The sequence below is a fragment of the Neoarthrinium moseri genome (genome assembly GCF_022829205.1).
Source record: "Neoarthrinium moseri strain CBS 164.80 chromosome Unknown scaffold65_Wmoseri_CBS_16480, whole genome shotgun sequence".
In the NCBI taxonomy this organism is placed as follows: domain Eukaryota; kingdom Fungi; phylum Ascomycota; class Sordariomycetes; order Amphisphaeriales; family Apiosporaceae; genus Neoarthrinium; species Neoarthrinium moseri.
In genome coordinates, this window is record NW_026055179.1 from 77,501 (window position 1) to 99,045 (window position 21,545).

Here is a 21,545-nt window from a genome sequence, read left to right on the forward strand (position 1 = left end):
TCTGTGACAAGATCGGTAGGACACACGCAAACGACTTCGGGCCTCCCAAAGTCGGAACGCGGCGCTCTCGGCTTCACGTCCTGGTTGGTGCTGTATACAGGCAAGACGTCAGCTCGAACCGAAAGCTAGCTTGGGCACCATTGCTTCAACCCAAACAGACTGGTACTGTCCAATTACCCGCGGCCGTCGACCCTGCCGCTTCCATTCGACGCTCGCTCGCCGTAGCTGTACCTACCACCTGGTGTGCTGAGAACCTGGCATAAAGCAACTTGGAGACGACGCAGGATTTAGACCCGAAAGCAAGCAACATGGCTCCGTCTCTCAACACGCACTCGTCGTTCACGCGTCCGCGCACGAGCGACCGAGATGCCCGACCTAGCACCCGTGATCAGAACGACACGAGCTTGATCATCCCGAGCAGGACCTCTTCCTTACACTCGCGTATTACTCAACCAATCCCGTCCCAGCTCAACTCCAAACCCCAGCAGAGGACCCCCAAGACGCTGACCCATGCCTACATGGTATGCGGTGTTGGACGGGAGCCTTCGCAGTGGGTGAAGGCTCCTGCTCCCGCCCAAGGAAAGATTGGTCACATGAAGGGTGCCGTCGGCCAGTTCTGGCTCCCTGAGATCCTTGGAAGCAGCCCCAGACTCGAGCAGGACAACGAGGTTGCTCGTTCTCTGCACGCCGCCATGAGAGTATGTTGGACGCCGCTATCAACTTTTCAATGGCCATCCGCTGACAACCACAGGCTTGTTTCCCTCATGACGTTGAGATCTGCACCGGCCGCAGCCAGCCACACTGCGTCCACCATGCATTTGTCCTGCAACAAGACTCGTCGCACACCTTGTACGGTATCTGTCTGCGAGTCTGGTCCCGCGCAGATGAGAAGAGGGCAGAGACCATCCGTGACCTGAGAAAGCGCACGGAGCCCGACTTCTACGACAATGCCGACGAGACCTACTGGATTCCTTACTGTCTGTCTTTCCTTTCTAGATACCCCCTTTACAACCTGCTGGGCGATTACCTCCGCGGCATGTGGATTCACTGGAACAAGGCCACCAACTTGTTCCACGCCGAGGAGGTTTCGAGAATTCTGAGCTTCCCAGCTCCCCGACTGAACGACCTGGTTCGAATCGACATGAAGGACTACGCGCTATGCTACCAGTTCCCTTCCTCCCCGACGGGATTCCAGAATTTCGCCATGTGGCCGCTGTGGGCTTGTCTGTCGATCCCCAATATTGTGGGCGTTGTTGAGGCTGCTATTTCGCCTACTAGACGAATAATCTTTGTCAGTCATTACCCGGCTATGCTTACCATGGCGGCCGAAACTGTCCGCTTCTGCGTCAGAGTCTACGAGTGGAGTGGTCTTTACGTCCCCGTCGTCCACGCCCGCCACGCTACCGAGTTGGTTCAGGAGCCTGGTCCCTATATTTTAGGTATTACCGCGGAATGCAGATCTCTCTTCACCGCCCCCACTGATGCGCTGGTGGTCGATTTGGATCGCAACTTTGTTCTCACCTCGAGCCCTCCCACGGCCTTGACTCCCGGTCAGCGCAATAAGTTTGTGACTCGCCTGACTCAAGCGCTGAACGGTGATGTTGCTCCTTCGGGTGTCCCTGCCCACCTACGCTCCGCTTACGGTGGTGGTAAGCTGGTTCCGGCCGGCCAGATCATCGTCATGCGTGGAGAAGTAGAGTCGATCCAGGAGCCCGCATGGTGGAACCAGGATTCCGTTATGGCTGTGATGGATCATGTCTGTGAGAAGATGGGTCGCAACACTGGGTTGAAGGCGGTCTTCGGCGGATCGGTGAAGAAGCCATTGATGACCAAGGTCTCGATGAGACATCTTAACGAGATCGTCCGAGAGCGCAACCAGTACTCCCGTGATGCCCAGGAAGCTTGGCAGGACTTCATCAACCTCAAGGGGCGCATGGACACCGAGCTCGCCAAGGTTACCAAGAGAAACAACTACCTTGTCGAGGAATTGGAGAGCTGGAAGACACAGTTCCTCAAGTTCCAGGCCTTTGCTGAGCAGCTCACCAAGGAGACACAAGACCTCAAGGTCAAGATTGAGAACCACAAGCGCGAGAACCGCCGCCTTGGAACGCTTATCGACCAGCAGAAGGATGACAACGCCAGACTGTCCGTACGTCTGGCTGGTACCGAGAAGCAGAGAGACGATGCTCTGGAAGCTCTTGTTCTGCAGCAGGAAATTGCCGAGGAGCTCGAGCGCGAGCGCAAGCGAAACAAGAAAGAGCTCGCTGCCCTTCAGCACACCAACAGCACCATTACACGACAGCGCGACGAGGCTCGCCGCGTTGTTCTTCACTTGCGCAGTTTGATTGGTGGACAATCGCACCACATGGAGCACCTGGTCCAGTCTCTCACCAAGCCTGAGGAGCTCACTGGCGAGATCCAGGCCGGTTTCGATGAGACCACCGACGATGCCCAGGGTAAGTCTACGAATGTTCAAATCAATGAGCCCTCACTGACTAGTACAGCTGCTGCCGATGAGCGCCTTGGACAGACCCTCACCCGTGCCCATAAGGCCAACCAGCGCATGAGCTTCATGGACGTGTCCGACCGCCACCTGAAGGACAAGACCGATGCCATCGCTCACATTATTCGCAACATCTCGGAGCAGTGCCAGGCTGCTGTTGAGAGCCTCCAGCTTGCTCAGGATGGCGAACTCGAGTCTCGCGCCAACTCGCGCCGTGCAAGCAACCTTTCTGTTGGCCCTAGCGATGACGGCCACGACAACTCGACCACAGCTTCGGATGCCGGTGACGACAGCATGCTGCACCCCTCGGGTCGTATCTCAAGCATCCCTCCCACTCCGGATTTGATCCCCAACAGGAGCAGCACCTCGATGTCTATTGCTTCGACAATGACTACTCCAGAGCGCTCAAGCCAGCAATATATGACTCACAGCGATATCCCCACCAAGATCGTTGAGGATGATGAGGAGAGCTTGGCCGGTGAGAACGAGCCCGTCTCTCACGAGCCTGGCTTGGTGGGCAAGCACGCCGCGAGCCTGATCCACCGTCCGTCTGGTGCTAGAATCAGTGCCCTTGGTGGTACCCGATAAGGAGCAATCTATATCTTGCACCTAGGGTGCGTGTAAGAGCTTGGGCTATTCTCAGCGCCACGATTTACGGAGACAGACTCGACGTTTCGACAATTCATGTGCATACCCCTTTTATTATACCTTCTGCTTCGCCTTGATCTCGGTCGATCAGTCCAGCACGCGGCGTTCTTCGGACCATTGGATGATTTATGCTTTTATTTTACTTGCTCACCTTTTTTCGAGCGTCATTGGGCCCAGGCTACGGGCACTAATTCCCTTTACTACCAAACTACCACATTTCTCTCCGGGGGGGAACAGTCAGAAAAAAGGGGCGGGTCGCTAGGACAGTCTCACCGCGTTTGTCGTATTTCGAGTGGGACTTGAGGTCCTGCCGCTGTTTGTGGTGGTCAAGACGTGGACCGAGGAAACACATCCTCGTGGATCTCTTTTGTCGACAGTTGCACGACTCAGCGCTGTCTGTATCTGTGATGCCTTTTAGTTAGTTCTAGTTGCTATCTTGACCCTGACCGTATACGGCAAAATAAGAGAACAGCTTTATACAAAGGCAATCTGAAGTCGTTTGATTTGTGACATGTAACACTAAAATCGTGACAAAGATGTCGAAGGGGCCGTTGCTTACTGAGATCCTTCAAGGTCCGCCAGCCATGCCTTCACTGCCACAGTCTGGCACGTTACAGTCGATAGAAGCACGAGGCTGTAATTGGCTTGTGGAACTAGGAGCTATATGGCATTGCAAGTAGTACTTGTCTCTAATTTGAGACATGCATATAGGTACCTGGGTAAGTGCACTCACGACCAAAGCGAGCCTCTTTGACGTCGATTTCGCGAGAAGCCTACTTGCACAAGACGTTGGCTCCCTATGCTACTAGTTCCACGCGCCTGACATACCGAGCGAGCGCTCGAGGCAGATGTGAAGTCGTAGGTTAGGGATCCATGCTCATGAGCTGCCAATATAGCAGCCTACTCGACTTCCCGGTACGCCGGCACAGCGTTCTTGTCTGTTGTATCCTCCTAGGCACTCAAGTCGGAGATTTTCTTATCTTTACTATATATATGTAATATTACATTCATTCAAGTCAAGCTCAGGTGACCATGATGCATGGTACGCTCGGTTTCCCGTGTGCGCGTACCTACATTTCGATTTTGGCTGAGACAAGCTTCGATTATCACGATGCGCACTTCCCACCCTTTTCTAGTTAGAGATGTGTTTCCATGGCAGAATGGCAGCATGATATATCACGGACATGCGGGGCATCGGATCACGTAAAGCGCGGGTAGACCCTCAGTCCATTCAGCGATCACTGAGATTGAGGACTGCTATAGGCAGATGCCCGCCCACGAGGGCTCGGGATCGAGGAGCGCCTGGCCATGGCTCAATGGTTGCTTAACGACACGGGCGAGACACTAGCAAGCTGCTTCTTCTATTGCTGATTGCAACGGTGTTACAGGGCCGCGCTATGTCACACCATAACGGGGGTTTCCCGAGAGAAGAGAAATCTATTGATGGCCGTATATATCATAATCCCTCGCTTCAATGCCCCTTCAGCGTCGTCCACCGTCATTACTCGAGCGATTCTCCACCGACACACGACGCATCTTCAATTGGTATCAAAATAGAATGAAAAAAGGATGTACGAACAGCAATTTTTTTCTTACAGGAAGAAACAAGCCCAATCAAACTCCTCAACGGTGTCCCCATCAAGTCATCTATTGGGTAATGTCGTTGCCGGCCTCCTTGGCCTTCTCCTTGCTGCTTCTCAGGAAGTCGCCGATCCAGGTGAGGGCCTCGGACGTGATGACCAGGCCGGTCGAGATGATGGCCTTGCCGTACGTCACGACGCCGTCGCCGCCGACCTTCTTAAATTCGGAGTTGTAGACGCTGAAGACGTGGTCGGTGCCCTCCTTGGTCTTGACGACGGGGAAGAAGGCGATCTGCTTGAGCTCCTCGGTCGAGGTCGAGAGCACGGGGATCTTCTCGTCCAGCTTGGTCAGGGCGCCGGCCCCGAAGTGGTCGGCCTTCTTGACGTAGGGCGAGACGTATCCGTAGGGCTTGGCCAGGTACGGGATGACGGGCTTGGCAAAGGTCTGGTAGGCAGAGTCGCCCAGCTCTATCGACTTCTTGCCGTAGGGGTTGTTCTTATAGGCAGACAGGGTGTCTTTGACGACAGGGTAGCCAGTAATGTGCTATGAGTGCGGTATTAGCCAACTGACGCAGTACAAATGACGGCCATATGCGCGATAAGCCCGAGGTAGCACCGCCGGTTCTGGTGGTGGGTGCGCTTGGGGTTTATCGGCGTATTAGTAAGGGGTGGTGCTTACTTGAAGTGTCGCCGACGATGGCTGCACCTCTCCGTTGACCTGGGAAGCCATGCTGCAAGAAAGCGCGTGGGTGGATGGATGGGTGAGTGGATGTGCGGCAGCTTGGTGCGAGCTATCCGAGCTGTGGCATGTCAGTTCAGATGTTGGCTGATAAGAGATCGCTCGACCCCAAGTCGCAATATAGATAGACGATTGACACGGATGGAGTTGGCACTTACGAGAGCAACAATTGTGGGCACGGCAGCTGCGGGTTGCGGCAATTCCGACTCGGATTGAGATGAGAACTGACAGGAGGTGAAGCTGATGGGTGAGTGGTGTTGGAAGAGGAGGGAGTGGCAGGTAAAGTTGAGAGCCAAAGAAAAAAAAAGTAGGTGTAGGCAAAAGGTCGTCTGGGGACGGGAAAGTACTTTTAAGGTGGACGACGGGCGGACAGTCACGACATCTGGCAGGCATGCGGGAGGGAAAACGCATAGACGGCATAGACGGCAGAGCACATGCACTCACTCATCAGTCACACACTTATCAGACCCCCGAGCATGATTCCTGTTACATACATACATACATACACATACATCCATCCATCCAATCCAATCCGCACGGCAATCGAGGTACACTCACACCATGGACCGGCAAGGGGCCCAGAAGCCAGTGGAGGACCCAAGAACCGATCCCATCCGGGTTGACGCCACGCCACATCATGGGCCCGGCAAGCTCCCACCGCGCGAACGAAACAACCAACGCTCCTCGCAGATTGGCATGTGCGTGGGCGTGTGCGCGGTGCGCGGTCGCAGTGCGTGGTGCGTGGCACGTTGTGTGTTCCTGGTCCCTCTGGTCCCTCTGGCCTCTCTGGTGGATCGGCCGGTCGGTCCATGTTGCATATCCGGCTGAGTCGGGTGTGTGGTCGGGTCTCCCAAATCTGGGCTGGGTACAAAGTTCACTGCCTGGGGAGCGCAAGCTATCCTTCCATCTAGCTCTCTGTACCTAAGCTGCTGTGTACAGGGTTTGGGGAAAGCTATGCCACCAAGCTTGCCCTGACGTAACCAATCTGGAAAGCTCCTCGATCTCTCTCAGCTTGCGTAGACAGCACCCGTCACCCAGTCCATGCCTGCGAATGAACAGATAGGTACCTAGAAAGGTATGTACCTAGATGTGTCCTCCCACCACCATGCGCGCATTGTACAGCACTTTACTCCTTGCGCGACAAAGCTTGGAAAGTGTCCCATCGATTGTCGCAATTCCCAAGCTTGCCCGAGAGCATTCCAGACCACGACCCAAGCTCCAATGAGATGGCGTCCCAGGCCCCCCTGGCTGCCATGCGTTGGTGGGTCATGGCGGCCTTGGGTGGGCGTTGGTGGGGTGCTCAGTGGCTCTAGCAGCTCTAGCAAGGACGGGATAGGGAATCCGGTGGGCTCTGTTCGATGCAGCTGCAAGCTCTAGTTGGCCTCTGCAGCCCCCCAGAGGTGCGACAGCCTTTTGGCATGTGAAAGCCTATAACTGAGTCTCGGAGCTTTTCTCTGCAACCCTGCGTCATATCATTCTCTTATCTGCATTTTCCTTTCGCAGCTTTGGACTGCCTGTCGCATGTCGCCAGCCGCACTTCACCTTGCGACTGATCCAGCTCTGACCTACCGCCACCAGAGACCCGTATGTTTCTTTTCACCTTGGGTAACTAGTCTGCATATGATCGATCTGCTGTCCGTGGGAGGCTGGCTTGCGCCGGCGGAAAGCCTAAAATACCCACCTACTGTACCTAGCCTTTGGTGAACTCCTATCGCGTCCGGTGTCGTTCCTCGCGCCAGGGTTGTACTGTGCCTGCTGTCCTTATCTCTGTGCTGCCTTTATTTAGCTACGCTTTATCAGCATGCATCAACCGGAACACCATCCTGAAGCCCCTAGAGCGCATTAAAGGTGGATCACCATCCGTGTCTACCTGCCTGCAGGCCCAGTCGCTTCCGTCGACTCCTAAACTCCGCGCGTATTCGCCGACGGATATTGCAGCGAATGACAGCAAACCCGTAGCCACACCGACCCAAGTACAGCAGCTCCCTATCTAGATTACTTTCGCTCACCGGTGCCACATCTTGCGCACCAGCAGCAACGTCATACACCCTCAACTGGCTCGAAGCATGCTGGTGTCTACTAGTAAGAGTGTCTGATTGAAGGACCTACTATCACGTCGGGCGGCCGACAGCCAGGCGCCATCCGATGTAAAGCATTTAGCCTTAACCACGACAAGGTAATTTTGGATTACTAATAAAAAAGATTGGATGACTACTTGTAGTGGCTCCTCTCCCTCATGTTCCATTACGCGGCTCTTGGTATTCCCATCACCTCGGCTTAAGCGTACGAAATCGCCATGGTGTTGTGCCGTCGCCACCCTCAGCTGCCGAGACAAATTTGGAGATGCCTAGGTTTCTGCAGACATCTGAGCAAGCATTCTTATATGAGGCTCCTCAGCAAACCGAATGATTGGCAGGGGTTTTGGCGCGGAGATTTCCATTTTCCTCCTGTTCAGGCATGACATCGACCCACTCGTCGACGATGTCGATCGCCTCAGGGCTTGATGGAACACAAAGGGTCCCATTTTCGCCCCCCCTGCCTCTGGTCTTTTCCCACTAACGCCGGCCGCTTTACAGGGGCACAGCCCGCTAAACTTTCACATGTCAGCGAGAATGCAAGCGAAAGTTTTCCTTGTGTCATCAGTCCGCAGCTCGGCGTGAGCTCATCACCGTTCGATGCAGAACTCGCCAGAGCAGTGCCACAGAGGGAGGCGATCTGAAATGAGCAACTGGACAACGTCCTCGTCTCGAAGCCCGAAGCTGCGAAGATGGACTGTAACCGTGAACATACCAGTTAGGTCGCGCTATCCCAAGGCAGAATAGGTGCATGACAAGGCCGATGCTTTGCATATGTTGGGAATCGCCCGTTTACGCAGCACGCTCCTCAACATGCACCTTTGAGGCGGCTTTCTTGGCCAGTTGCCACCCAATCGTTTTGTTTTGTGTTCGATGCATCGAGATCCGGCGGCATTTAATCTCTGAGATTCGAGAATACCCATAGACGGGATACTTCTGTTATGGTTGATGTCTTGATCTCTAACGTATCTAAAGAAAGCGAAAGCCAACGTCGGCCGGATGCTAAAGATTGAGAGCCAATTCCCGAATCGATTAGAGAACTAGGAATAGGGTCCATCAGGTATAACCTTCCAAAGCTACTAGACCGAGGGATTGCAACCACGAGCGGCGCAGTATGGAGTGCCTGAGCTGCGAGTTGGCTTTAATATGCAAGTATAGGATCTGTAATGTGGATGGCCAATCATAGAGCCCTTGGACTGCTGTTGACACCGCTTGATGGGGAGATATGAGGACGTCAAAATGAACCTTAATCGATCGTTCATGTGAGGTATAGAACATGCTCTCGGAGAGCGAATTCCCCCTTCTGGCCTTGAAGGGTATGGAACTGGTAACATCCCAGATTTAGCCTGTCAAATATATGTTTCACGATATCCCTGAAGTAGTCATATACAGGAATTGCTTATGATTTGGTTTATGAGTTATCCTCCCTGGCCTCGCATTCTATATACTCGCTCTGCTCCTCTATGAATATGCATGAACCGGATCACGTTCCAGCGAGTAAGGAAGTTGTTATGACTGGCTGTACTCGGTCTTGCATGTTTCTTCGTTGGCAGAACGGAAGCAATTCACTACTTGCGTTGTAATCCTTTCCGATTAGAACAGCTACTCATTATATTCACAATATGGGGTTGGAAGAGAATGATCGAACAAAACATTTTTAAACCTAGGCGGCGGCTACTATAAGCAGAGCCATAAGACATATAAGGTGATATTTTGGTACGTCCGCCGTCACAGAAACGTCAATTCACCAGTATCGTGGGCTGCCATATGTGGAAGCCGAGTATTGGCTTAAAGCTATACGAAGAGTTATGTGATCGTGAGCACATGCTCCCTTTGTGTAGGTCAACTCTCAGCTGGGTTCTTGTAGCCCCCTCAGAGGTTGAGCATGCTCAAGACTCTGAGCTTGTGGTGCTGGCCTCGAGGAGGGTGTCACGGCAGTGCATTAGGTTTACAGAAGGTCCGGTAAGACACCGAACAGTGTCCGCTATATAATCCCCATCTTGTCCCTCTTCCTTGAAAGGGGACAAGATTCAGTCTCTTGATGAATTGAACCATACGTTTGGACTTCTGACCATACCTAACCTCACAATCCCTTTGACATAGCGTATACTAACGTGAATCCACGCAAGACCCTGTATTCCGACGGCTCATCACCATTCCATCGCTAGTTGCACAAAATGGACTATCTGTTTCTCCGTCCTTGGATCGTCATTCTGATGTGGAAACAAGCAAGTTTCTAATGCAAACGAAATTGGGCTGAACCATCTATGGACTTGGGAAATCTCAGTCATTTGAGCAGGGGATAAATGAATCGACTGGCAGAGCGCCTGTTTGCCTCGGAAAGGAAAATGGCGGTTGATAGTCCGGTCAGCACTTGCCACACATAATCTTTCCTCCTTGGCTCACCAAAAGGATCTCAATTATTGGTGTCCTAGCCCAGAAGGTTGAATGATCTTGTATGTGTGGTCTCAAAAAAGGTTGCCGAAGTGCCTATGGCTCTTATATCTATATCGTCATGTTATATTCCTGTCACAATGATGCATTAAGTTTATAGGAGGTCCGGTGAGGCACCGCCTAGAGTCCGATATATATTCCCCCTCTTGTCCCCTTCTATATAAGAGAGGCAGGATTCGGCCGCAATACAGACCGGACCACATACTTGACCTTTGACAGAAAACTCAATTTCGTGAGGCTACTTATTGCACGTGAGATACTCACGCTACGTGTATCCATTATGGCTAGTGAGAACTGCAGTTTCTAGACTTGCAGAGTCAATATCTGAGGGGCACGCACCTCGCCTATTCAAACTGACATGAAATGCGGGAGACGACAAATGAGGTAAATTCCTTAGGCACGATTTACTATGGCCGACGCTGATTTCAAGGGTAAACGCGTAACTCGAATGCAAGATAAGGTTTTCGTCAAGTGTATTTGATAGAAGTGCACGATTGTGTACCAATAGCTCTACGATGCTTGCAGCGAGAGATTAGAAACAGTCCTTATCGTAGATTAGACTAGACACATGCAAGCCCCTTAAGGCTAATTCTCGCTCTCAAGCTAGCTTCTACCAACCAATTTCTACCACTACAGTCCCGCATCATCTACGGCCTACTTTTTACACAGCACTTGCCAACGGCGATTTCTTCCCAAACTTATACAACAAGCCAGCCAGGTTTCATAGATTGTGATTCTTCATGATTCCAGCGCCGTTCGAAGGGGCGTCATCTACAGTGGCGTCCGCATGTCACGCCGCCACAGGACTCCATTGAACTGCACATTCTCCCGAGGCTGAAGAGACCGAAGATATTCGGAAGCCGTCTAGCCAGCCTGCGTGTAAATTTTAAGCTTTTGAGTAATTGGCAAGAAGGGCTGAGCTGTAAACTCAGTAGCTCGAACAGCTTTAAGAGTTCGAATCTCTTGTCTCCTAAGTCTCTATAGCTCAATGGTAGAGCTTGATACTGTTAATATCATGATAGATGTTCGATTCATCTTAGGGGCGTCTAAGATGAAATAATCAGAGGGATATTAGCATAATGGTAATGCATATGACTTTTAATCATTCTTATATAAGTTCAAATCTTGTATATCCTAAATAAATAAAATTGAATTTAGAAAGATTGTACCATAAAATTGTTATAAAAATTAGTTAAATTTACTTTAAAAATAATACACTAATAATATATTATTTACTTAAATCTTAAATGTGCAACGCTCCAGGGTTGTCAAGCGTGCGACGTGCGTGAACCAGAGATCCAGGCCTCTCTTTGGACCCGCGCTATTACCCGATGAGAACCACCGACTCTGATTGGTTGGGAATCCTCCGGACTTTGAGTCTCTTGTTCATTGGCCAATGACCTGGTTATTAGTGGCTGACAGAGTTGGGCCCATGACACACCTTATGGAAGTTCGACAACGGACCTCCAAGGCGAGATGGACGGTACGGTGCCAATGCATAATCCATTGTTCTATGCTGGGCAAAAGCTCGCACTCTCGAGTAGCATCGTCTGAGAGTCTTGCGTGATCACAGCCAGTGAAGAAATGCACACTGAGTCAATCTAGAAAACATCATTTCCACTTCGCGATCAACTAGAGAATAGAGTACGAGGAAACAAGAGCATTTTGCACTGTAAATAACCATTCACAAGACGAACAATAAGGCTGAGCTCCCCGTTCCGTGGGCCCAGGGCAGTCCAGAACCCGACTCCACCGTGTGTCTCACTCGGCCCAAAGCTATCCCCTTATATGTGGGGGAGCAGAGACAGGGCATGGAAGGGCTTGCCGCAATGAACCAATGGTTCCTGAGACCTGTCCTCGGAGGCCTTCGCCGTCCCAAGTCTTTCGAATGATTGGCTCCCAAAGCAGTGCACTCGTGGTCCAATGGTGGCACATCCTTCTCGCCCTCGGGGCGAGCCCCGTGGAACCCTGAGAGTTCGTCATCTCCCCAGCGCCCCTGCCTTGATCAATCTCGGGCTTAAGAGCTACGATTGTACTGTGCAACTCCATGGGAACTCGTACAGCCAACACCACAACTTTATCAGCCACAACAATCTCACCCTTCACCTAGCCGACGAGCCTGCTGTTAGAAAAATCTTGTTCCATCATACGAGCAGTCGCAACTCGTTGCCCTTAACCTTTGGGCTTCATATCCAGTCCGAATATTCCCCGACCTATGAACACCATGCTCTCCATGAATCAATCCCAGTTCGGAGGCATGGGTGACATCGATCCCATGTTTGACCAACCTTTCATGTCTCAGTCCGGCAATTACGCGCATATGGATGATCCTCACGACTTCCTTTTCACGGACCCTTTGAGTGTCGACCTGGACTCTGGCTCAGCCCTGAGCAGTCCAACAGATGTGAGCTCTTAGATTCCTGGTTTTCCGACTCATGTTTTCTTCGGTTGGACACATCTCCTTGTACCTGGCCTTGCGAGGCCGCTGGGGGTACAGAGGCTAACATCATCGTCCAGATCACCCCATCTAACAATCGCATCGCTCAGAGTGTCGACTCTGAGAATAAACACCAACCATTCAAGCAGCCTCCCGTTGAGTCCCGACACCACAACCGTCGGAGTCCACGGTCAATCTCAGTTGAGAGCCAAATTATGCAGCCTAAGGCCAGCAATTTTGATCTTTCAAATGTCTCGACACTACCTCGTGGTATCGAGGAAAAACATTCCCCAGGCACCCATGGCTGTGATTTCGACTTGGCAGAGTCTCGACATGTCAAAGCGCGTCGGACAAGCAGAAAGGGCAGCATCGTCATCGCCAACACTATGGTTTCGCCCGTGTCTATGCAATCAGAGGCTAGTGACGAGACCAAGAATAACTCTACGGAGCCGTCTGAGCCGCCCGCTGGCCATACCACCAAACACGATATCCACCGCGAGAAGAACCGTATAGCCGCCGGCCGATGCCGAGAGAAGTCCAAGAAGCAGGTCGACGAGCTGAGAACGCGTGAGAGGGAGCTGTCGGTCCAGAAGGCCTGCTTGTCTACATCTGTCGCCGAGCTCAAGGACGAGGTGCTCGCCCTCAAATACGAAATCCTAAGACATGGCAACTGCGAATGTCCCTACATCCAACGATATCTTTCACAAGCCGCAGAATCCATATGATGGCATATGGGTCATGCCTTCGAATCAGCCTTATGGCGAATCGATTTGTTCCGAACCGAAGTTACCTCGAAATTCCATGGCATTCCGTGGCACCCAAGATCGCGAACCTCCGGAACAACCCTCCTAGGGTGCCCGAGGCGTTCTCGATTATATTACGATGTGGTGACGCACTTGCGTCTGATTGTACAGTTTCATTTGGAATTAGGGGTTGTAATTCCATCCCAGGCTTATGATACCCCGAATAATGATGATCTTGACGCTCTTTACTTCAGTTTGCGAGTTGGTATGACAGAAATGTTTTCTGATTCTCACATTAAAGGCTCGAGCCTTAGCTCCTCATACATGCGGTGATATCTACTTCTCCAGTTCCTATTGCATAATCTGGTATAGGCTCTGTCGCATACATGATGTGAGAAGCGCGACACGGTATATCACTACACGATGCGTTTGGAGTTTTACACTTTCTCGGTAGCAACGCCATCTCTAGGTTCTTCTGAAACGTACAATGGCCAACATTGATTGAAGATAAATTTTTGACAGATATTCTCAACTTGCTCATACTCTTCGTTACCAATTGCCATTTGGCAAAATGAAAGGCAGCTAAATGCACTGCGTTCTCTAGAGCGGCTAGGGAGTAGTCCAGAGCATGATCTCACTGACCGAGTTAACATCCATCATCATCATCAATCGTCTGGCTCATGAAGCTTACCACTACTTGATCGATTCGTGATCCATAAACCTGAGCAATTAACGACTACGATTTCATGCCATGATATCACTTTTGGACCACTCACGACTTTCACTCAAAATGAAACCATCTTTGAGCTTGGGCTCAGATCGACAGGGTGAACTAGGCTCCTAAGAGCTATGAGCAAGGCCTGGACCACTATTTTCAGGGCAGTGCCCATCATGTGCGGCCGCAATACCTTGCACCTTGCACCGCATTATGCGAACCAAAGGACCACTAAACGCGGCTTCTGTTCCGAGACCCCGCTTACAACAGCCAGGATTGTATGGTAACGATTTGTGAAAGTACGTCATGTGCAAATCCGCCTAGGAACTCGCAAGGTACTGACGTGACTCTGCATCCGAGCATTTCGCCTACCACCACATTGACTCGCCTGAGGGTATCCAAACACGCGCCATCACCTTGAAAGAAGCCGTACACAAGCCATTCTTGTCTTATTGTTGACGGTCAGATGAATCAGTTCACGCATCGTAATAGATTCTTTAGCCACCAACTGCGACATTACAGTCGTCGAAGGTCTGTAGTCGGACGTTCTACTTCACCCAGGGAAGAGAGTGCCGCGAAAGGTCGTATGGCTTGGATCACTTCCTATGGGCCATCTTGATTACTGATACAGAGGTACTGTAGAGATCTTAACTAACATAGGGCCTTGAAAACAGGGAACTCTTTAGCCGCTACGCCCGAATCATGTGGCCTTACACGAGTGGGCACATAACTCCTAAGCCCCATTCCACTCACTAGTTACGGTTCGGCGCGAATGCAATGGCTTCAGAATTGATCTGTAACCCGCACGCGAAAGTCAACGGCCAAGTCTCTCGCCGCAACTTTCGCCAGGCCGAAGAAATTCGATCGCGGGGTTTATGGACCCTTGAACTTGAGCATTGATGTGACCCAGTTTGGTGATGACTCTCGAGTCGGGGTTACGTGATCGCTCTTCGAACGCAGTAGCTGTGTGTACCAAGAATTCGACGAGAAAGAGTACAGTCTGCTCTATGAATTTTCCTATCAACGCTCACTCATCATTGGCTGTAATGCCATTGTATCTCCGACTCTACTCGAGAGAGACAGACATCTTCGTGGGTCTTCTTACTGATGGGCTTGATTTTCGTTTCAAGCTGTTGCAGCTTACTGGTCGTGTTTCTCGGCGGTGCACGTTAGCAGGCTCAGTGAGTCTACCCGATTGAGCAATTGAGCTCCGTTATTGACGTTCCAGTAAGTGAATGCGAATAGTCAGATCATATGATCCGCTTATCGTGTACAAGCAGATTTATATGTATCTACATGGCTCAAGTGCATGACTCCAGAAGGTTATACGATTATAGTATATATGTATGAAAATACTCATCACTGGCGCGTGAAGCTGGAATCTGCGATGTGAAGCTCACCCGTTACAAGCGTGGAGAGACCACACATCGCTCTGAAGCTTCCAACCATCCAGTTTGCGCAAGACAGTCCTCTTGAAATAACTGACTGCGAGCCTGCATCAAGTTGTCAGCCGATCACAAGGGCGTAGTTCAGACCTCTCATGCTACAGTGCCATCCCCTCTGTGTAACCGATATGACTCGGGGAACAGGAACAGGTTAAAGGCCTCACACCTGCGTTACTGCGACTTGTATAGACATAGACGAAACACGCTTTGCTAATAGGCACATAGACTATCGCATAGCTTCTGTTCTTGCGGCACAATCTCCGGATTGGAAGTTTGGCGGAACACAGCATTCATTACGGAACTGACGTCGCAGTCAAAGGCTTGGAGATGTGGCATCGAAGTGCCAGCCAACAAGCAGAAAAGCAGACGCAAGGGTGAGAACAGGTGACAGCCACAGCAAAGTCAGTCGAGGGACATAACTCGTCACAAGTGTAGACGGTTGGGTAAAGTCTTGGCGTCAGTTGGGCGAGCCCCACTCATGTCCTTAGGTCAGCCACGGCCCACCGCCTCTTGTCTCTCGTGGTGCGTGGGTGCGTGGGACGTGGGACTGTTGACATGGCAACCAGAGATAAACACCAGTTTTGCGACGGCCCCATCAATGACGGGGTGGTGATCTCCAAATTACCTATCAGGCATACCCAATATCCGCCGAAAAGTTCCCCGACTCCATGTAGCCGCATCACACGCACACACATACGCAAGAACAAGCAACACACCTGCACGGACAGAGACCTTGTCGCAACGCATTTGCGCACCCAAGACAAGAACTCCCTGCTGAGCCTTGAGAGATAAACATCAACAACGGCGCCCCACAGACTCGCGATGGAAGAAGCGGACAGCCTGCCGTGCTCGCCGGGCGCGGCGGCGCAATCACCACTGCAGCCCATGACGCCCGATCGCGTCAACCAGCAGCGCGACTCCTACTTCGGATCGCCGCGCTCCAGCCACGCGCGCGACAGCAGCATACACGATAAGATCCAGGCCTTCAACAACTTGTCGCGCCTGGGCCCGGGGTCTGCGGCCAACATGTCGAAACAGCTCGAGCGCAAGACGGCCGACGCCGCTCTGAAGCGCGCCATGCTCGGCCGCGAGGAAGCCGAGAGCGACTTGCGCCGATATAGGGAAGAGGCGCGTCTGCTGCGGAAGCAGATCGAGGAGGGCAAAGAGCGCGAGAGGAGAGTCGGTGAGAGATTGGAGACAGTCATGGTACGTCCAGCCTAGACATGCCACTGGCCCGGTGCTGCGTAACATACTGCTTGCTAACAAACCATCGCCGACAGGAGAACTACGGGCGCGCAAAAGAGACCTACTCGCATACGCAAGCCATATGGGAAAAGGAGATTCGCCGCGCGCGCAAGGAGACCTTCAAGTCGCAGTCCAACATTGTCAAACTGCAAGAAGAGCTCAAGGCTGCAAAAGCTGCAACCAAGTCCAAGGACGAGGTCCTCCAGCGCGAGAAGGAGAGAAGCCAGGCCAGAGAGCAAGAAGCGTTCACAGCACGCTATGAGCTCGTTGGCGTCCAGGAACAGCTCCAGCAGGCCTTGGAGCGTGTCAAGGTCATCGAGCAAGAGCGCGATGCCTTCAAGACCCTCGCTCAGAACGAAGAAGTGGCTCGCATAGCTGCCGAGGGACGCCTGCCCCTACCTAAGGCCGAAGATAGCGACGACGAGTTCGCATCACCGAAAAAGACCCGTGTGTCGCTTACGACTGCCGACATTGCCTCTTCGGCAGCCAGCGAAGCCGAGATCGACGAGTTGACCGATTTATGGCAGTGGGAGAGACAGAGGGCAAACCGCGCACAGGAGCATATCGAGTTCCTAGAGGCCGAATGCCAGCTTCGATGTTGCCCCTGCACCAAGTCACGGCTGAGACGCAGCCTCCTCGGATCGGCTCGCAAGTCACGGCCGGAGCCTATCGCCATCCTAGACCCGTCCGACCTGGCCATCCTTGGCCAGAAGGCTGCCTCGCCGCCAGCGCTGTCGCCAGCTGTGGAGGGAGACACTGTCATTCATCAGCCGTCCATCGAGTCGCCGACAGAGGAATCTGATGATGCCAGAAGCTTCCGGAGCTCCAAGGAGACCAAGGAGCCCAGACGTAGCACCATATTCATACCGTCTGAGGGTACTTTTCGCACGGTATCACAGACTGAACTCGACGCAATGCAGTCCGTCGAGGAGTCACCAATAGAGCCCATGACCCCGGCAGATCCGACGACGCCTGCGGACCCTGTTCCGGCTCCGATGCACTACGCTCGGACGCCATCCGTCGACCCGCCAACGTTTGCCCTCATAGCCGCCGAGCGAGAGAGGACGTCCCTCATGTCTCTCCTGAATGCGCCTTGCGAAACGGAGTCGAATTCAGCAGTATTGAATATCCCCACGACCCCCGGAGACACGGTGATGGGCCAGGAAGAGCCGGAGTATTCGGACGCTGTCGTGGACGACGCGAGGCCAAATCCATCCACAGAAGATGAAGCAAACTGTAGGCCACACACATCCGCCGCCTTCTACACAGTCACACAGACTACCACCGTCCCCATAGTTGAGAAGGAGAACGTCGACCCACGATCTTACGCGATGACAGGAAGACGGAATCAAGTGCGAGGGCCCTCGTTTGACAAGACCAACCCTGCTCTGACTCCCACCATGACGCGCGAGCAGGCCTTGGCACAGATTAGAGAGCGCAGAGGCCGGGCCAGAAGTGCTGCGCAGGGGGCAGCGACCCCTCGCAAGCAGATGGTGGCGGGCGGTGGCGAGCGTAGGGACGTGAGCGCGCCGGCCGGCAGAGCAGGCAAGGGCAGGAGCTGAGCTTGCTTCCAAGGTGGAAATTCAGTATCAAGAAATGTACGTTGAGCGGCATGGTTTGTTAGAGCATAGCGTGTGCTGGACGGCTTGATTTTGTATCGCTCCTTGGCTTGGAGTTCCGGGTCTGTTTCTGGCTTGCAGGGGCCGGCGTTCTAGCAGTGATTGCCATAAAATTGCGCATTTACATTGGTGTTTCGGAGTTGGGAGAAGCCTTCTGCCCTGGACGCCTTTCGATGCATGGTTACCGACGGAGTTGTCTACGGACTGGATTTGTTACTACGAGCTCCTCAGTTGGGAGGAGGGAAATATGTATTATTCTTAATGGCCTCGTGTACTCTTTTCGATCACCATACAGTCTTGTGAATCTGATAACTAAAGCAAACCATGTCTTCGGATACGCAGTGTTTCGACACTCGTAGGCTTTATTAGGGACATCGGCTCTCTCCATCCTCCTTGATACCACGCCTACAGACCGAAGACCCTACAGCAGGGGCTGTAATCCATTGGCTCTTGGTATACAATGACGTAGATGCACCGAACTGACGGCTCCAATCCATATAGGGCTGAAACACCCAATTGGGCCATCTGAGCAATGACGGGGCGGCGGGCGTATGTACCCCTGGGCTGGGGAGGAGGCTATTCTAGCACGTCCACTCGGCGCCCGCCGGGCCAAGGGTCCACCCCACACGGCGGCTTACTGACAGGGGGGTCAAAGCTTTCGTGTCCAGAACCCGCCCGGGAGGGTGTCCCGCTGTCGAGAATAACTGTCTGCAACCTGGGTCTCTGGGCTAGTGAGACGGCTACGCCACGCTTCCAGTCGCCGCGTCCAATCAACGCCAAACTTCCACGCATTCACGGACCCGATGCGCACCACCTCTGCTATGACCTGAGCAGCGAAGCCGAGGCGCGAGCAGCTTTGAGAGATCGTGTAACCCCGCCCATCTATGTGTGTGTGTGTGTGCTAGAGCGCGCCTCACTCCTGCCCGGATTCAAGTGGGCTTGGTTAGCTCTTATCGCATCTTCAGGATTATGTCTCATCCCCGACCGCGGAACCGGAAGCAATGAGCGAGTCCAATGCCAGTGAGGCCTCGGCGGGTTTCTCGAAATTCCACCTCCCGCCGTCGCACCCGCAGCTCATCTCCAAGATCCCCAAGATCCTGCCCCATGAGCGCGTCTTCCCCATCCAGATAGGTTCCGAGCTGTTCAAGCTCTCGGGCGCCTCCCTCTCGTCTGACGGTATGTTCCCATCGCCAATCCCGCCCGGCATCCAGGCCGTCAGGGGTTTCCCACTGCATGTAGTCAGCCATACTGCAACCTGTCGACCGTTCATCTCATCCCCTATAGTCCTCGGCCCTGATTTGTAACTTGTGGCTGACTGGCCCTCAGCACCGTCCTATTTCTCTCAGTACTTCGTCTGTCAGATCAAGCGCGCCGAGGAGAATGGCGAGGAAGTATGTTCCGCCATCCGCACGCTGTACATTGATCGAGACCCGGACACCTTCAGGGACATCTCCCTCCACCTCCAGGGCTACCATGTGTCGCCGCGGGACGGGCAGCACTTCGTGCGGCTCTTTGCCGACGCGCAGTTCTACACCCTGCCGAAGTTGATGTCGCAGCTGTATGAGGAGTCCATCTTCATGTCCATCGGCCACCGGGAATTCCAAATCCCGCGCGACCTTTTCTCATTGCCGGGTAACAGCCCGAACTTCTTCTCCCTTGGCTTCGCCATCTTCTTCTCGACGCCCGACGAGATCTTCCCCGGCCTGGAACGAGAGGGCCTGATCCGGCCGCCCTCGATCATGCCCCCGGCGGTCCCGGGTCGGTCCGCAGACATCTTCCAAGACTTGCTCCACCTGTTGCGTGGGTACTCCATCCACATCCGCGACGAGGAGCACCGCGCAAGCCTCCTTCGCGACTGTCGATATTTCAACTTCAAAGGGGTAGAGCAGAGGCTCATCCCACATAGTATTAGTTACAACCAACTGCGGCAACGGAAAGAAATCGTGCTTCGCCTGGAAGATATCTTGAAATCTGGCATATCTATAGCAAATGAGCCGGCTTTCGCCCAAGGCGGCGGAGAACTGATCTCGGCCTGGGTGAACTATGCGCGCCCGTGGGTTGACGACAACCCGCACGAGTTGATCCTAGAGATCGGTGGCGAGAGCACAAAGCTGCACCTGAGCACCATGCGTGCCGAGTTCTTCGGCCAGGCGAAAGCGCGCATCGCAAAGCTCTTCGAGGTCATCGCCGCGAAAATGAACCTGCCACCAACGACCCAGCCACTGGGTCTCCTCATGGTGAAGGGGGGCGCGGGCAGCCAGCCCGCCACCCCTGGACACACCCATATCAGCGAAGACCTGGTTCGCATAGCTATCGAGTCAGATGCATACATCGAGCTCGACGGGAATATGTATCCCACTCACACAGACAGTGAGGACGTTGCCGCGCCGTACTCGGCAACCTCCTCCATAGGCAATGGTGCCAGTCGCCCAGACTCGCCTGCATCCAGCGTCGGCGGTGCGCTGGGGCACTCGCGCAAGAGGAGGCGGCTGGACATCGGCACAAGACAGGGGACGGCGCAAGGGACCGAGGAGTGGGTGGTACGGAAGGGCCAATGGCGGCTCAAGATACAGGGATCGAGGGACGGCAAGAACGCCATCGAGTGCGTCCTGGTGGCTGTGAGGCTGGAAGCTTACAGCAATGAGCAATCGAGGAATGCCCAGCGGGGCTTCCTTAGTTGATCTGATGCTGTGGACATGTTGAATTATGTTGTCCCGCCCGCGATTTACGTATAATGTTGACGGGCGTTGATGGTTGAATGGCTAGAAGTTCCTAGTTACGAATCTATCCTGAGAGAGGCGAGCCTTACCGCTATGTCGATACTAGTAACTGTCATGAATACTCATGTTGCTTTATTTATAATCAACCACGTGCTGTGTGTTGACGGCTCGACTAGTGTCCGTTTCTCACTTTGCACTCATGTACGCAGACGTTTGACGAAAGGGTCATACCTCTTTACATTCTTAACATTAATAATAAAAAGGGAAAGTAAGTTAACGAAGGAAGAAAAATTAAATCAAGGTGTCCTTTATTATTTAAATTGTTAAGGCACCACAGGTGAATTGAGACTCTGCTGCAAATCCTATAGTATTGTTAAGAAAATCTAAAGCTAAGGAAAGGGAGAAAGAGGAGCTCCCTCCACAGCCGTGGCGTTTGCTATCTACAGGTGGGGTGGGCCACCCCTCGTACCCCACCACAGCAACCATCTGCACTAGCCAGTCCGTAACACTCAAGGCAATGTTTCGCCTATATTTCGTCACAGCTCAGATTCAGCTCAGGGTAGAAGCAACCAGGTGTTCTAGTCTATCAACAAGAGAAAACAAGGAATTACACCTATGGTAT

The 21,545-nt window shown here is 52.9% G+C and overlaps 5 protein-coding genes across 5 annotated transcripts; 4 read left to right on the forward strand and 1 right to left on the reverse strand.

Annotated features, from left to right (window-relative positions):
• Positions 1 to 308: 308 nt before the first annotated feature.
• On the forward strand, positions 309 to 3,091 carry JN550_011264 (uncharacterized protein; the record flags this gene model as incomplete). Its single annotated transcript, XM_049309611.1, has 3 exons — positions 309 to 698; positions 752 to 2,456; positions 2,505 to 3,091. 3 exons carry the CDS (start codon positions 309 to 311, stop codon positions 3,089 to 3,091), a joined length of 2,682 nt encoding a protein of 893 aa, XP_049166757.1.
• Positions 3,092 to 4,798: 1,707 nt separating this feature from the next.
• JN550_011265 (uncharacterized protein) lies at positions 4,799 to 5,461 on the reverse strand (the record flags this gene model as incomplete). The annotated part of the gene is made up of 2 exons (XM_049309612.1): positions 4,799 to 5,275; positions 5,411 to 5,461. 2 exons carry the CDS (start codon positions 5,459 to 5,461, stop codon positions 4,799 to 4,801), a joined length of 528 nt encoding a protein of 175 aa, XP_049166758.1.
• A 6,762-nt stretch (positions 5,462 to 12,223) lies between these two features.
• On the forward strand, positions 12,224 to 13,161 carry JN550_011266 (uncharacterized protein; the record flags this gene model as incomplete). The annotated part of the gene is made up of 2 exons (XM_049309613.1): positions 12,224 to 12,403; positions 12,517 to 13,161. The coding sequence occupies 2 exons, from the start codon at positions 12,224 to 12,226 to the stop codon at positions 13,159 to 13,161; spliced, it is 825 nt and encodes a 274-aa protein (XP_049166759.1).
• Positions 13,162 to 16,161: 3,000 nt separating this feature from the next.
• Positions 16,162 to 18,146, forward strand: JN550_011267 (uncharacterized protein; the record flags this gene model as incomplete). The annotated part of the gene is made up of 2 exons (XM_049309614.1): positions 16,162 to 16,545; positions 16,620 to 18,146. 2 exons carry the CDS (start codon positions 16,162 to 16,164, stop codon positions 18,144 to 18,146), a joined length of 1,911 nt encoding a protein of 636 aa, XP_049166760.1.
• Positions 18,147 to 18,735: 589 nt separating this feature from the next.
• JN550_011268 (uncharacterized protein) lies at positions 18,736 to 20,884 on the forward strand (the record flags this gene model as incomplete). The annotated part of the gene is made up of 3 exons (XM_049309615.1): positions 18,736 to 19,089; positions 19,169 to 19,379; positions 19,530 to 20,884. 3 exons carry the CDS (start codon positions 18,736 to 18,738, stop codon positions 20,882 to 20,884), a joined length of 1,920 nt encoding a protein of 639 aa, XP_049166761.1.
• Between the last annotated feature and the right edge of the window lie 661 nt (positions 20,885 to 21,545).